Source organism: Suricata suricatta, chromosome 13, assembly GCF_006229205.1.
Source record: "Suricata suricatta isolate VVHF042 chromosome 13, meerkat_22Aug2017_6uvM2_HiC, whole genome shotgun sequence".
NCBI lineage: Eukaryota > Metazoa > Chordata > Mammalia > Carnivora > Herpestidae > Suricata > Suricata suricatta.
In genome coordinates this window covers 7,468,585-7,483,978 of record NC_043712.1, presented here as the reverse complement: position 1 = coordinate 7,483,978, position 15,394 = coordinate 7,468,585, and the positions used below count along the sequence as shown (strand labels likewise).

At 46.6% G+C, this 15,394-nt stretch overlaps 1 protein-coding gene across 2 annotated transcripts in view; it reads left to right on the top strand.

The window, feature by feature from the left end:
• Positions 1-909: 909 nt before the first annotated feature.
• Positions 910-15,394, top strand: part of STXBP1 (syntaxin binding protein 1) — a 35,775-nt gene continuing 21,290 nt past the window's right edge. For both annotated transcript variants that reach the window (XM_029919893.1, XM_029919892.1), the window contains exons 1-8: positions 910-959; positions 2,487-2,568; positions 6,682-6,758; positions 7,619-7,697; positions 9,098-9,201; positions 11,314-11,462; positions 13,462-13,546; positions 14,317-14,447. In XM_029919893.1, coding sequence (XP_029775753.1) covers positions 915-959; positions 2,487-2,568; positions 6,682-6,758; positions 7,619-7,697; positions 9,098-9,201; positions 11,314-11,462; positions 13,462-13,546; positions 14,317-14,447 — 752 coding nt within the window. In that variant the 5' untranslated portion in view covers positions 910-914. The remainder of the gene's footprint in view (positions 960-2,486; positions 2,569-6,681; positions 6,759-7,618; positions 7,698-9,097; positions 9,202-11,313; positions 11,463-13,461; positions 13,547-14,316; positions 14,448-15,394) is intronic.

Here is a 15,394-nt window from a genome sequence, read left to right as displayed (position 1 = left end):
CATTAAAGAGAAATGTGAAAATGTTTAAAAAAAAAAAGCCAATATTCTCACTAAAACTTGTTTTATTTTAGAAAATCTAGTTGCATTTAATTAAAATGCTATGTTAACACGTAGTGGTTTTGTTTGTTTGCTTGTTTGTTTGTCTAAATTAAGCTCTATACCCAGCATGCTCTACTGACTGAGCCAGTGAGGCACCCTTCTTGTTCTTTTCTTTTTTAATGCTTGATTACTTTTGAAGGAGAGACAGAGCATGAGTGGAGGGAGGGGCAGAGAGGGAGACACAGAATCTGAAGCAGGCTCCAGGCTCTGAGCTGTCAGCAAAGAGCCTCATGTGGGACTTGAGCTCATGAGCCATGAGATTATGATCTGAAGCTGAAGTTGGATGATTAAATGACTGAGCCACCTCAGCGCCCCTCCATTTAATTTCTAATATGATAAATATCAATAGATATTTAACTAACTAACTAACTAACTAACTAACACTCTTTGGAGTCCTAAATTTTTAAGAGTGTAAAGAAGTCCTGAAACCAAAAAGTCTGAGAACTGCCAAATGAAAGGAACAGGAAGATGGGTGCCTGGCTGGCTAAGTTGGTAGAGCATGTGGCTCTTGATCTCAGAGTTGTGAGTTCCAGCCCCACATTGGGCCTTGAGCTTACTTAAGAAAAAAAATTTTTTTTAAGAAACAGGAATAGTTTCTGGTAATTTGATTATGGCTCAGTAAGCAGATTGGTTGAGCTGCATGATCAAGAAAACAAAGGCTTCTGGGAGGAAATGACCTAGTCTAACATAATGGGCAGTTGTTGAAAGTCCCAGATATTACTTTAAGTTTTCCTTTCTCCTTCCCTCCCTTCCTTCCTTCCCTCCTTCCTTACTTACTTCCTTTCTTTTTTTCCTCTCTTCTTTTTTTAGAGATCATGCATGATGTGATAAAGAAGGTAAAGAAGAAGGGGGAGTGGAAGGTAAGTAGAAGAGCACAGTTAATGGCCTTGACAGGTGAATTCATGTGAAAGTAGAAGAATGGTGAAAATATAAGAAAGTGGAGTTGGAGGAAAGGTATATTAGTAGGAATCAAAGACTTTGCTGTGTCCAGAGAGTACCAAAGAAAGGTAGTCCACTTTGCCTCATTATTATGTCCTCCTGGTTAAGAAATCTCCTGGCCATAAGCTTCTCTTAAAGATCACCTGGTGGGACATTTACCTTTATTCAAACACAGTCTTCACCTGGAGCCCCTTCTGTAAAGCAGAAGGTGACAGTATCTACTTGCTGTGGGTGGGAAGGAAAGAAGCCCCTCGGGTGGCCCTGCAGCGTCTCATGCAGCCCAGGCAACTGGTCCATCCCAATTATCTGTAACTACATCAGACCAAAGAAGGAGCCTTGTTTATTCATAGGACATTGAGAGCAGTGCTGGAAGCAAATACTTAAGCTAATCAGATTGATGTCCTCCGTTACCAGAGCGGGTGATACCAGTGGGAAAGTGTGCCGTGCTCCATTCTGAAAGTCACTTGGTTGTCTGGGGCCAGGCCTTAGACTGGCCAGGGGAACGCTGTTTTACTTGAGCTTCCCCGTGTGTCTTTGGAGGATTTAAACCAAACATTCTTGCCCCTAAGTTGTCCCACAGTGGAGATCCCACACATTTTCAAGGTCACTTGGTCCAGGAACGACAGAGCTGCCTGGTACAGAAGGATTTGGGTCTCCTCCTGAGCCTTGTGAGATTGTTTCAGCCAGCACATCCCTTGCTCATTGCCCAGGGCGGAGGCCATCCAGCAGGCGCTCTTCATACGTGTCCTCTTTCTCTTACCCTTCCCCTCAGAACAGATTTACGGCCTGGTGAACTTTAATCTTGAGGAAGTTGACTCATAAAATCAAAACTAATTGGTTCTTAGAGCTTTCTGGTCCATAGTGTGTCTAGCTCCCGAGACCTCAGTTTATATCATTAAAGAGGAAGAGAAGTGGCCTTATTGAGCTGCCAGCTTTCTCTTCCGACTGTGGGCTGACTGGAGAGAGGAACAGTTAGCTGCGGAATCGCAGGCATGAGGCTTTCACGCTGGGACTGGCACGTTCTGGCTCTCGCAGCCGGGACTGAGGGCGAGTGTGCTCCCGACAGCGCCCAGGCCTCCGCGCCCGTGCCACGGGTGTTCATTCTCCTTGTCAAAGAGTCACCTCCAGTACAGGTTTCTCTGAGTGGGGGTGCTGCAGCTGAGTTTTTCTTTTCTGTTTTTGCCTTTTCTGTGAGTAGTCATTTTCTTTATCATGGAAAAACTTTAATTTTTTTAAGTTGATATAATTAATTTACCGAGAACAAACTAACTCCCAGAAGGTTAAGTCCATGTGTAGTGTGGCAGATGAAAGCTAGCACGTATCTCAGCAAACTTCTGGCCCATCAGGAGTAATTAGAACTTAATATTCTCTGTTTCTGGGGTGCTTTTTGGAGTCTGACATGGTAGGCAGGTCCCACGCAGGCTGTAAGCTGTTCTTTCTGCTTCCAGGTGCTGGTGGTTGATCAGCTGAGCATGAGGATGCTGTCCTCGTGCTGTAAGATGACGGACATCATGACCGAGGGGATAACAAGTGAGTGCAGCACGCTCTCTGCCCTGAGTGGCGGTCAGGCCTTCTCCTCCTGGCGGTCTGCTCCTCCCTGCCTGTTATTATCTCACTTGACTTCAGATTCTTCCACAGCCTGCATAGTTAGACTGCAAGTTCTTGAGAGAGACCCAAGGCTCTCCCTGTTCATCACTAAATTCCTAGCTGCAGATGAGTACTAGCTGATCATTAAATACTGGTAAAGGATGCCAAAAGGAAGGGTAAACCAAGGGGAAAAAAGCAGGCCACCGATAGAAACCATGTGCAAGAGACCCGAACAGGCACCTACCAGAGAAGAAATCCAAATGGCCAATAAATACATGAGAAATTGCCCACTCACATTAGTTAGTTAAAACCAGGATGAGATCTTGCTATGCACTCATCAGATTGGAATATTAAAATTCTGATAATGCCAAGTGACAGATAAGATGTAGAAAAATAGGAACTCCTATATGACAGGGTGTCCACTGATATAGTTACTTTGAAAAACACTGGCAGTGTCTAATAGAATCGAAGGTGTTTGTGCCCTGCAAGCCAGACGGTTGGATGGGTGTCCTAGACAGCCTGAGGCATGTGTGCCCAGGATGCACGTGCAGGGATGGTGACAGATCATGGTTCATAGTAGCCCCAGATTGGAAACAGCTAAAACACCCATGAAGAGTAGGAAGGTTAGATAAACTGTGGTGTAGTCACACAGAGGACTGCATAGTAATGAGAATGAACGAACTCTGGCTACTCACACGCACATGTGCAGATCTGGTAAGTAATGTTGAGCAAAAGAAACAAGATGCAAAAGAATGCTAACAGTGTGCTTTAATTTACATAAAGTTTAAAACTAGGCAGAACTAAGCTATGCTGTTTTGAAACACAGTGTACGTGGCAAAACCATAAAGAGAAATGGTCACATTCAAGTCGGGATGGTGCTTCTCCTTGGAAGGAGGGTGTGAGAGTTTAGCCAGTGCATTTCTGTAAGTGCTGGCTGGCTCTGCTTCCTAAGTGGGGTGCCGCTCATGCAGCCCTTTACTTTTAAAATTTATTTATTTATTTTGAGAGGGGGGGGGCGGTGCAGAGAGAGATGGAGAGAGAGAATTCCAAACAGGCTCAGCACTGTCAGCGTGGAGCCGAATGCGGGGCTCAAACCCATGAACCGTGAGATCATGACCTGAGTCAAAATCAGTAGTCAGATACTTAACCCACTGAGGCACCCAGGCACCCCTGGAGGCACCTGTAATTATTTGTATGTTTATGTTTTATTCACTCTTTGGAATGTATGTTACAGTTTCAGAACAAATAGGCTTAAAAACATTTTTTTAAATGTTTATTTGTTTTTGAAGGAGAGAGAGACAGCATGAGTAGGGCAGGGGCGAGAGAGGGAGACACAGAACCTGATCATGCTCCAGGCTCTGAGCTGTCAGCACAGAGCCCAATCTGGGGCTTGAACTCACGAACTGTGAGATCATGACCTGAGCCAAAGTCAGATGCTTAGCTGACTGAGCTGCCCAGGCACCCTTTTAAAAAAAAGTTACCTGCTCAAGCCTGTGTTTCACACCTGAGTCTAGGACTCAGCCCTCTGGCTCCTGGCCACAAGCTTCATCACATTTGTGTGCAGCTCTGGTCTTGGACTCCTCTCAAGAGGGATCATGCATTTAAAAATTTTTTTTTATTATGTTCATTTATTTTTGAGAGAGAAACCAAGCGGGAGTGGGAGAGGGGCAGAGAGAGAGGGGGAGACCCAGAATCTGGAGCAGGCTCTGGCTCTGAGCTCTCAAAGTGGAACCTGATGTGGAGCTTGAAACCACGAACCACGAGATCGTGACCTGAGCTATAAAGTTGGACACTTAACCAACTGAACCAACCAGGTGCCCCAAGAGGGATCGTATGTTTAGTCTTTGAAACAGCACTGATCGAAAAGCAATCTCTTCTGAGCTATTGTTTTAACCAGGAAGTTAACCTTTGTTTTTCCTATTTAAAAAAAAATCTTGGATGGAACACACCATTTCAATAATAAACCTGTTTCAATGCACTTCCTATTTTTTTTCCTTGGAGACTTTATACTACATGTGGCTCGCAGACTGTTGGTGGTCTTTGTCAAAATTACTATCAAACCACAGTTATGGGAGGAAAAACTAGGAGGGTTAAGGTTTCATTAAGCTAAATGAATGTCATTCAAAGGTTTGCCCTTTATTCTAAGATTATGTCTTTACTATTATTTGGTGTTAAAATGTTTTCAAGTTGTGAAATTATAGTGATAATATACTGTGGGTTTTCTTATTGATTAAATCTCAGTGAAATATATACATATGAATACGTACATAATAACTTGGGAAGGTATAGTCACACCTTGGATGTGAGTCCTTCATTTTTTAAAAAGTTCTTCCAAATCCAGGTTATCTGTCATCAGAAATAGTCCTATAAATGAGAGTACATAGCTTTTACTGTGGCTTTTTGTCATTCAGTGATCCAAGGCCAGGCACACCCCTGTTTTGAGCTTGCAAAGTTCTTTTTTTTTTTTTTTTTTTTTTAAGTTTGCTTATTTTTGAGAGAGAGACACAGCACAAGACGAGGAGGAGCAGAAGGAGAGGGAGACAGAATCCGAAGCAGGCTCCAGCCTCTGAGCTGTCAGCACAGAGCCCAGTTCGGGTCTTGAACTCATGCAAGATCATGACTTGAGCTGAAGTCAGATGTTTGACTGAGCCACCCAGGCGCCCCAAAGTTATTTTTTTCGTTGGAGTTTTAAAGCTATTTTTTCTCTACAAACACAAAAGTTAAGGGGGAAAAAGCCAAATGGAGCTAAGGAGCATCTAATGAAGAAGCAGCAGCACCCTGTCCCACTTTCTTCTCCCTCAGGGTCTGCTCTTTCTTCTGGTTATTCTTGTGATATTTGTAGATAAAAACCTACACTATTATCTTTGGATTCGTCGATGATCGATGTTATCTGTTGGCTTCCTGTGGTAGATGAGGGTTCAGCTCTCTCCCTACTGAACTCAGACTTTTCCCTGCCCTCAAACATGGGTTCTGATAAAGGGCTTTACTTGGCAGAATTGAAGTTAGCAATCCTACACTGAATCCCCAGAACATCTGGGGGAGTATTAAGGGCCTATGAAATTCAGAAATCTGCAACCACTGCTAAAGGCGATGGTTGAAGGATATTGGTATTTGAACATTATTTGAGGTGAAAACTCTTTTATCATCCTACAGTGATGTGATGCTTTTATTTGCTTTATCTGCATGGGAAGAACGGCACCAAGTGATTGTACCGTTCTCTCTATGCCGGAAGACAGGACAGTGAGGTGGCATGTCTTAAGCTCTGCCAGGTGGCTGGTAGGATGAGGGTTATCCCAGAAGCTCCTCTTTCCAGGTGGAGTGATTGACATACATAAAACAAACCAGATGTCCAGGGCGTCACAAGATATACTATTTAATCTTTGAGAAGCACAGTGGTATGCAGAGGGCATGTTTAGAATCTCTCCCTGTGATGTATAAAAGAAAATGACAAAAGCTACCCAATTGTTGATAAATTCAACCCGGAAATTCTAAAGGAATTGGGATTGTTTAGGACAGATGAGGAAAGGAAAAAAAAAAAAAAAGGAAGAGGCAGAACGAGGTAGAGTTTTCCATTAAAAAAATTTTTTTTAACATTCAATTTTGAGAGACAGAGACACAGTGTGAACAGGGGAGGGGCAGAGAGGGAGGGAGACACAGGAGCTGAAGCAGGCTTCCAGCTCCGAGCTGTCAGCACAGAGCCCCGTGCTGGGTTCGAACTCAACAGATTGCGAGACCAGGACCCGAGCTGAAGTTGGACTCTTAACCCACTACTGAGGCACCCAGGTGCCCCAAGGATTTTCCATTTTTAATCAAGAGATCAAAGAGGTTTACTTAAACTGAAAGGGGAGATACTTAGTGTGATTAAATTCCAGGTTTTCTAACCTCTGGAGCCTGGTTACCGTGGAATGTGGTAACTCCAGGGAAGGGGCAAATGATTCCCACCCCACAGCCATAGCTTTTTACCTGCAGCAGTGTGAAGGTGGCCTGTCTAGATTGTTTCTGGTTTTGGAATCATCAGTTATGCTTTCTTACTGTGGGCTGCTCTTTGTTGTCTAGTCGTGGAAGACATCAACAAGCGCAGAGAGCCGCTGCCCAGCCTGGAGGCTGTGTATCTCATCACTCCGTCTGAGAAGGTAAGTCCCGCGCCCCGAAGAGCTTTGACTAAGGCTGCACGTGCTGGCTGGGCGACTACATGGCGCAGAGCATCTGACATTTCTAGGTTAAGCGCGCATTTAACACACTGCTCTGATTAGGCGTGCAATCCACAAACAGGGAGGGAGGGGTGCAGTGTGGAGTCAGGTGCATTAAGCTCTCTGAAACGCAGCTGCTGTCCAGAAGGCCGGGCTGGGTCTCTCCAGTTTCCCCCTCATGCACTCCCTCTCCAGGGCGGAGACCCTGTGTCCGAGGAGTCCCCCACCTCCACAGCTCTGGCATTCTGTAATTTTGGGTCTGTTTTGCTAGTATCCAGGTTATGTTGAAATGTACCTGTCTTATTATTTTAGGGAAGGTTGGTTCAAATCACTATCCAGACAAGATTCACCTCCTTGCTTCTGTTAGATAGTTGCCTTAGGTCTCTTAATCTGCATAAATTCCTGCCAGTTTTCGTTCCCTTTCTTTTCACTTTTGAAAACTGGCTTACATCTGAGTTTCTGCAGATGCGACTAAATTGCCAGCACTTCATCAATGTGAGTTTCCTAGAAGGTTTTTTGACCATTTCCTCTTTTGTGAATATCTTCTCAGGAACCCAAGTTATAGTGGCTCCAAAGAACTGATGTGGTCTTCTGGAATGAGCTTAGGAGGATTTTGTTCATCTAAACTCTGAAACAATCCTAATTTTAAGGCTTCAGGATTCTGTTATGTCCAAACATGAATTCTACATTAAAACAGTCCCCTGCTATTCTGTCCAGGCAACTTGAGTTTAACCCAGTTCAGATAGAGGTCCACATTTGCTTGCAGAATTGGATTCAGTGCCCTCCATTTTCCCCCCCTACAGTCTGTCCACTCTCTCATCAGTGACTTTAAGGACCCACCGACCGCTAAGTACCGGGCTGCGCATGTCTTCTTCACTGACTGTAAGTAGGGCTGCAGCTCCCACCCCTGTCCTTCCTGGGTAGCGTCTCTGCACAGCAAGGCTGATCAATAGGGAAGAAATGCATTCTTGCCATGTTTTTCCTGGTCTTTTATTTTCTCTTCAGAAGATAAATTGCAGAAGAGACAAAAATAAACACACAAATACAAACCTGCTCGGTCATGCAGTCCTTCCTGATGAAAAATAGCAGCTCTTCTTACAAAGGACTACAGGGCTAAGTGCTGAAAAGAATTGCTAGCTTTGATGTTTCACTGTATAAACTTCCAGATATCACCATAAACTGCAGTGTATTTCCATCACTTTTCCAACTACAAAGATAGTCCAATCCTGTGGTGATTGTAGCACACAGAACCTGTGTCATCATCCTGGAATTCATTTTCTTTTTTGTTGTTGTTGTTTTAATTTTATTTATTTATTTTTATTTATTTTTGAAAGACAGCGAGAGACAGCAGGAGCAGGGGAGGGTCAGAGAGAGAGGGAGATACAGAATCTGAAGCAGGCTCCAGGCTCTGAGCTAGCGGTCAGCACAGAGCCCAACGTGGGGCTCGAACCCATGAACCGTGAGATCATGACCTGAACCAAGGTGGACGCTTAACCGACTGGGGCACCCAGGTGCCCCTGGAATTCATTTTCTTATTTTGTGGCGGTTTTGTGCATGGGGAGCCTTGTGCAGAAGTGCCTTGGTCAGTCTGTGTTAATCGTAAAGAGAAAGGGGTGGAGCTGGCTAGCTAAAGAGTTCGGCAATAACAGTGGACACACTGTTCCTCTCTTAAGGAAAGCCCCACAGAACTCACCACTGAGAAAATGAGGACGGGTTCTTGCAAAGAATAATTGTTTACTATCTGAGTATGGGTGAAAAACAGAGCAGGAATGTGCCATTAGTGGTAATAAACCAAAACTGCATTTCTGGGAATCCGAAGCCGTTTGTTCGGCTTGGGAGAGCCCCTGGCAATCCTGGTGTCCCCACAGGTGGCCCTCCTGTGCAGCTGAGGTCCTCCAAGGGTCCGGGCGAACTGCCTGTACCACCTTTCCCACCGGTTTCAATTTTCTTCATTGTATTTTTCATTAACATGTCAAATGTGTGGTGTTTGCATCGTAGGCCTTTTTCTTATCCCCTTTTTTATCTCTCATGGTTTTTTTTTTCTTTCCTTGATATCAGAAAGTAGTTTTTATAGCTTTCAATATCTCATTCTTTATTGCCATTTGCTTCTCTGTTATATGTTGAGACCCTTTTAGATGGTTTTACATTCCCTTTATACCTTAGAGTTAGTATCTCTCAGGATGGGACAGACGTTCTGGTTGCCTTCTTGACATCCATGTGCAGCTGCTGAAACGAAGCAGCACGTGGACAGGAAAGCCTGCTGTCATTTGTCGTTCTTGCAGCTTGTCCAGATGCGCTGTTTAATGAGCTGGTGAAATCGCGAGCAGCCAAAGTCATCAAGACCCTGACAGAGATCAACATTGCATTTCTCCCCTACGAGTCCCAGGTGAGGCTGAATGGGGCGGGCGTGGAAAATCTGGGTCCTCGCTGCTTGCTCAGGAGCCCTGGCAAATCCTGAGAAGGGGGCAGTGAGGAGACTGGGGGAGGAAGAGAGCGTGTTCAGAACTGCTGAATGACGTTCGTAAGCGGAGTGGGTGGAATGGACGCAGAGCTCCTCAGGGGGCTGCCCGGTGCCCTCCTCTTGCTCTCCCGTTATTTCTGATGTGGTTTTTTAAGCGCTCACACCTTTCTTTGTGTGCATTTCATCCCCGCGCACGGTGTTCGCTCCTGCTGGCCGACTCCTTGCATAACCGAAGGTAGCCAGTCGCAAAGGAGAGCAGGGGAGGGATCACACAGCACCCGTCTGCTGCCTGGGCCACCGGGTTTGCAGAGACGGCGTCCGCTCACGCGCTCTGCCGGGCGGCAGATGGCAGCCTTCGTCATCGGCCGTTAACGCTTCAGATGCCGGAACGCCGCCGCAGAGCTCTCCCCTGGGAACAAACTAAGCCATTAATAAGCTAGTAAAGGTGAAGCTAATCATGAGAGAGTATACAAAATTTACATCTAGTTTTGTAAGATTGGTTAACGTGTCTTCTCCCGGCAAACAAGCAGCAAATATAACAGGACTCGGAGGCATCCTGGAAAGGTAAAAGAGCACTGTGGCATATTGCATCTTTCTAGATCAGCTTCTAGAACCAGAGAGCGACCTATTAGCTTGGGGCGGGGGGCGGGGCGGGGGGGCGGATGGAAAACATACCGTGTGAACATTTTTTTAAAGTTTATTTTTTTTAAAGGTCTTTTTGTTTGTTTGTTTATTTACTTATTTTTGAGAGACAGAGAGAGACAGCCTGAGCAGGGAGACATAGAATCCGAAGCAGGCTCCAGGCTCTGAGCTAGCTGTCAGCACAGAGCCCGACGTGGGGCTCGAACCCACGAACCGTGAGATCATGACCTGAGCCAAAGTCAGATGCTTAATCGACTGAGCTACCCAGGTGCCCCAAAAGTTTATTTATTTATTTTGATGGAAGTGAGGAGCAGGCCAGTGAGAGAGAGAGAGAGAGAGAGAGAGAGAGAGAGAGAGAGAGAATCCTAGGCAGGCTCAGTGCTATCAGCGCAGAGCTGCACGTGGAGACTCAGACTCACAAACTGTGAGATCACGATCTGAGCCAAGATCAAGAATCAGTCTCTTAACTGACTGAGCCACCCAAGTGCCCCAGTACAGCACGGACTTTTAAAGTGCTTGTCGTAAAGCCTGTTCCTAGCTTGAAGGCAGGATTTTTTTTTCTCTGTGTGACCCCACCTGGATTGAACAGAATCCAACTTTAGCGTATTCAACCAATATTACATTTCAAATATTTTCAAAAAATGATAAAAAAATATTTTTAATTTCAGATTTTCTAGATGAGGGTAGTTTACATAAATGAGACTTTGAGAAAATACTGATAGTTGGTAGATTAGGTAATAGGAGATTTTAAACTTCTAGAATAAGAAGGAAAATACAACATATTGTAGGGATAGGAAATTATTAAATCCATGAAAATGTTTATTTGCCCACAGTCACACACAATTTCTAGCTTGTCTCTTACTTTATAAAAACTTACAATGACCTATGAGGTCTTACACTACCCTCCTCACCTGTTCTTCTGGGCCTTATTGTTCATCAGACACTCTGGGCACATGCCTGCCACAGGGCCTTGGCATTAGCCGTTCCCTCCATGTGAAAGTCCCCCGCTGGTCCTCACCTTCTCAAGGAGGCCTAGTGTCCTCCCTGTCCAGCCCTCCAGGACTTCTTTCCCTGCTGACTTGTGTTCTCACACACCAGTTCCTCACATACCATGTAATGTACTTGTCATTATGTTTATTGTTCATTGTCTGCCTTCTCCTGTAAGATTGCACACCCCCCAAGGACAGTCATTTTTTTGGTCACTGATAGTTCCCAAGTATGTAGCACAGGGCCTGGCGTGCAGCAGACACCCAGCACATACTTGTAGAATAAGTGAAAGCATATTCCACAGACTCACAACCAAGGTTGGAGAAGACTCCCGACAGCTCACCATTCCGCACGCAAACGTGATGTATACAAAGACATAATTTTTTCCTTCTTTCTTTTCCTTCTCAGGTGTATTCCTTGGACTCTGCGGACTCTTTCCAGAGCTTCTACAGTCCCCACAAGGCTCAGATGAAGAACCCTATCCTGGAGCGCCTGGCAGAGCAGATTGCAACGCTGTGTGCCACCCTGAAGGAGTACCCGGCCGTGCGGTATCGGGGGTAAGGCGGTGCGCCTCGCATGCGTCCACTGGGCGAGGAGCTTCCTTTTGCCTTGAGGTTCCTCTGGCTGTTGTCTTAAGGGGGTTAAGATTTGAGTGTCTTGCATTTATAATCCTTCCAGTGTTTTTTATATTCTCTAAATTTCACCGTGAGATATAATGCATACAGAAATATATATATATATGTACGTATATATATTCAGTTACTTAACAGCTAAATGTGAACCCCTATGTAACCACAACCCAGGTTTCCTGTGGTATTTTTTGTTTTGTTTTGTTTTGTTTAGCTATTTCCAACCTTTAAAAACAAATACCATCTTTGCAGAAGTTGTTCCAGAGTAAGATTAAATACAAGGACAGCGCTCCAAAGGTCATATTCCCCAGATTTTATAGTCATTCACTTATTACTTACTGGCTATGTACTTACCCTGAAGACACAGCCCCTGCGCTTAGGAGCCCTGATCTGGAAGGGTAGGTAACATGCTTACCAACACGTGTGTGCGTAAGCTGGGCACACCCAAACCATGGGCCCTGCGAGGCCGGTGCTTGAGGGCAGCACAAGCTGAGGGCTTGGGCACCCTGACTGGGGAGAGCCCTTTGAGCTGAGAGACCAGAGGTGACATTTAGGGTAGGTTCGGATTCCAGTAGACCAACGAGGAGCACAGGGCATTTTGTGTAGACAGTGGCTCTTGCCATTGGGATGAGCAGAAGTTTGGAGTTGGGAAAGTAGAGAGCGAATTTGAGGGGAGCTGGCAGCCCGGCCCAGTGTCAGTGTAGGGCCGTGGGGCACATGAAGCCGCTCCTAGCAGCCCCGGATGCCGGGTTCAGGATCGTGTTGGTCAGTGGTTTTCCCTGGGGACCTTTGGCGGATTTGCACAGGGGAGCGAGCGCAGTGCTGCTGGAGTGAGAGCAGCAGTCAGGCAAGGAGACCCGGCAGGGGAGGCCCTCGCAGGAGGCGCGAAGGGTCGGGGCAGCACGGCCACCCACCCGTCCTGCCTGCCTCCTCGTCTGCTGCGATGTGCAGCCGTGGAAAATACCTCCCTCTGTGCTCGGCGGTCCGTGATGGAGCCTGTGGAAGTCCAGAAATGGGGGCCGAGGCCATACCTCCTGACAGCACGGGGTGGGGGTTGGAGTTCACGGGGAGGAATGAGGCTGGGGACAGCTGCTTCAGCGCTGCGCCTGGCCGATCGGCAGCAGCCACACTCCGTACAGTCGGGAGGGGCTGCCGGGAGCGCTGTCGGGCCTGGCCAAGGGGAAGGGTCCACGGGGTCTCACGTGTACCTTCCCGGCTCTGCCAGCAGAAGTCTCACCTGCCGCGGCGCCTGGGGGGCTCAGTCGGTTAAGCGTCCAGCTTCGGCTCAGGTCATGATCTCACGGTTCGTGTGTTCGAGTTCCGGATCGGGCTCTGTGCTGACAGCTAGTTCAGAGCCTGGAGCCTGCTTTGGATTCTGTGTCTCCCTCTCTCTCTGACCCTCCCCTGCTCACGCTGTCTCTCTTGGTCTCTCAAAAATAAATAAATGTTTAAAAATTTTTTTTAATGTTTTTTATTTATTTTTGAGAGAGCAAGACAGTGAGCGAGCATGAATAGGGAAGAGGCAGAGAGAGACAGAGAGGGAGGGAGGGAGACACAGAATCTGAAGCAGGCTCCAGGCTCTGCTGACAGAGCCCAGTGCGGGGCTTGAACTCACGAACTGTGAGGTCATGACCTGAGCTGAAGTAGGATGCTTAACTGACCCACCCAGGCGCCCCACCCCTAGTTGTTGTTTTTTTAAAGGAATTAGAAAATCATATATGTTCCAGGCAATGAGCAAAGCTTTTTATTTTCTTTGTCTTTGGAAATTCTATGTGGAATACATGACTACATCCTCAGTGTAGAACAGTTCAGGTGCGGCTCGTCTCCCTTGACCCTCCATGCACTGCTTGACCTTCTTCCCTCAGGCAGTCCGCGCCGGCAGTCAGGTGCCTGGGCAGCTCACTGTGTGTCGCTCCTCCTTTGTCAGGGAATACAAGGACAATGCTTTGCTGGCTCAGCTCATCCAGGACAAGCTCGACGCCTACAAAGCTGACGACCCAACCATGGGCGAGGTGAGTCTGGACTCGGTGCACGTGGCTCTCTCGCCAAGCGACCACAGTGTTTGTATGGCAGTCCTGGGGACAGCTTGGTTCCGTTGCTCACAGGAAGTGCATGGAGTCACTGTTCCTGCACAATGGCCTCCAGGGAGATGCTTGGGCTCTTGGGCAGGGCAATAGAGATTCCACTCAGTGTCGCCAGGGTGACCAACTTGTTTCTGTGTGCTGGGACTTTCCCAGTGTTGCACGGAAAGCCCTGCGTCCTGGGAACCCCCTCAGTAGTACAATATCAAAACTGGAAAATTGACACCGGTAAGGTCTCCAGCCCTTAATCCCATTTCACTAGTTTGTACGTGTGCTCACACGTGTGTGCAGTTCTGTGCAATTCTATCACGTGTATAGATTCCTAGAACCACCAGAGCAATCAAGGCAGAACTGTTCCATCACTGCAAGCCCCAAGTCCTGGGAACTCGGTTGGTCGCAGGCCGACTGGATGGTGGGTCACCCTACTTGTGGCCGAAGCCAGATGGTACTCTCTCTCATAAGCTCACTGTGGAGCCCAGCCACAGTTTTGCTTCTGCTTTAAAGGATGCTCACTATGAAATAGACACATTGGATTTTTGCATGGTGTTTACTGGTGTTCTGGACTAGTCAGTGCTATTTTAGTAGGTTTTATCTCAGAGTTCACTTCCGGGGGCTGCTTTTACAGGGGGCAGCTGCGGTGGTAGGAGAGGTGGGGTTGTACGGATGGCTTGTGAAAGTCTTCCCCGTGTCCATCCTGCCAGGGCCCAGACAAGGCGCGCTCCCAGCTCCTGATCCTGGACCGCGGCTTTGACCCCAGCTCCCCCGTGCTTCATGAACTGACCTTTCAGGCTATGAGTTACGACCTGCTGCCCATTGAAAATGATGTATACAAGTAAGTGTACACACCCAGAGGGGCTTTGCAGACCACCCAAATGCACCTCTAACCTACGAAATCCTAGGGAATGCAGGTACGTTGATACAGTTCTGCGCATAAGCCTGCAAGCTTTTCTGCAGGTTCCCCAAGTGCACTTGGCATTAGCAGCCAGGAGCGGGTGCTTCTTTTGGGGGAACAACTTCGGATCTTTAGTTCACAGCTCACATCACCTCAACTCACAGCCTGCTTGGAGGCATTCATGTGTTGGTGTGCGTGTCTACATCTTTGCATGCACACGTATGCATATCTTGTTCAGAGTTCAAACTTCTTAATTATAGATCATGAAATATGATAAAATATATCAACAGAAATTTGTTACTGAACTTTATTTGTAAAGGAGCTGTTTTCTTCATTATAAACATTTTTCTTGGTAACAATCACCTGAAACTTAATTTCTAGAAACTAATATTTATTTTTTTGGAAACAGACTATGGTTTTTTGTGTCCTTTATTTTATAACATTAATCATAAAGGTAGTGGTTTCAAAAGGAAGGTTCTGAAAATATGACTGAATCTCAGTTTTCTTCCCTGTTGCTGCCTGTAATTCTTGCTTTCCTTCAGATGCTCGTGATGTCACATGTAAAACTACGCTGAGGACCTGTTGCAGGCAGCTCATTTTAAAACTGAAAATTTAGGTGTCACACGTTTGCAGATGGTATCCCAGTCCTCCCCAGGGAGGCATCAATGCTGTCTTTCCTTTTCCCTTACAAGTAGTTTCTGAACCCACCAGTAACCTACCTTGAGCACGTACCAACTGACCCTGCAGATTTGAAAACAGAGCTTCAAGTCCACTGACTTTGATTAGAACTCTGGGTCTCTCCCTGCCCGAGAAACTGCGCTGTGCTAGTGCTGATGCAGCGCCTGATATGGACGGCGCCCCAGCAGATGGGCAGGGGGCCTGTGAGC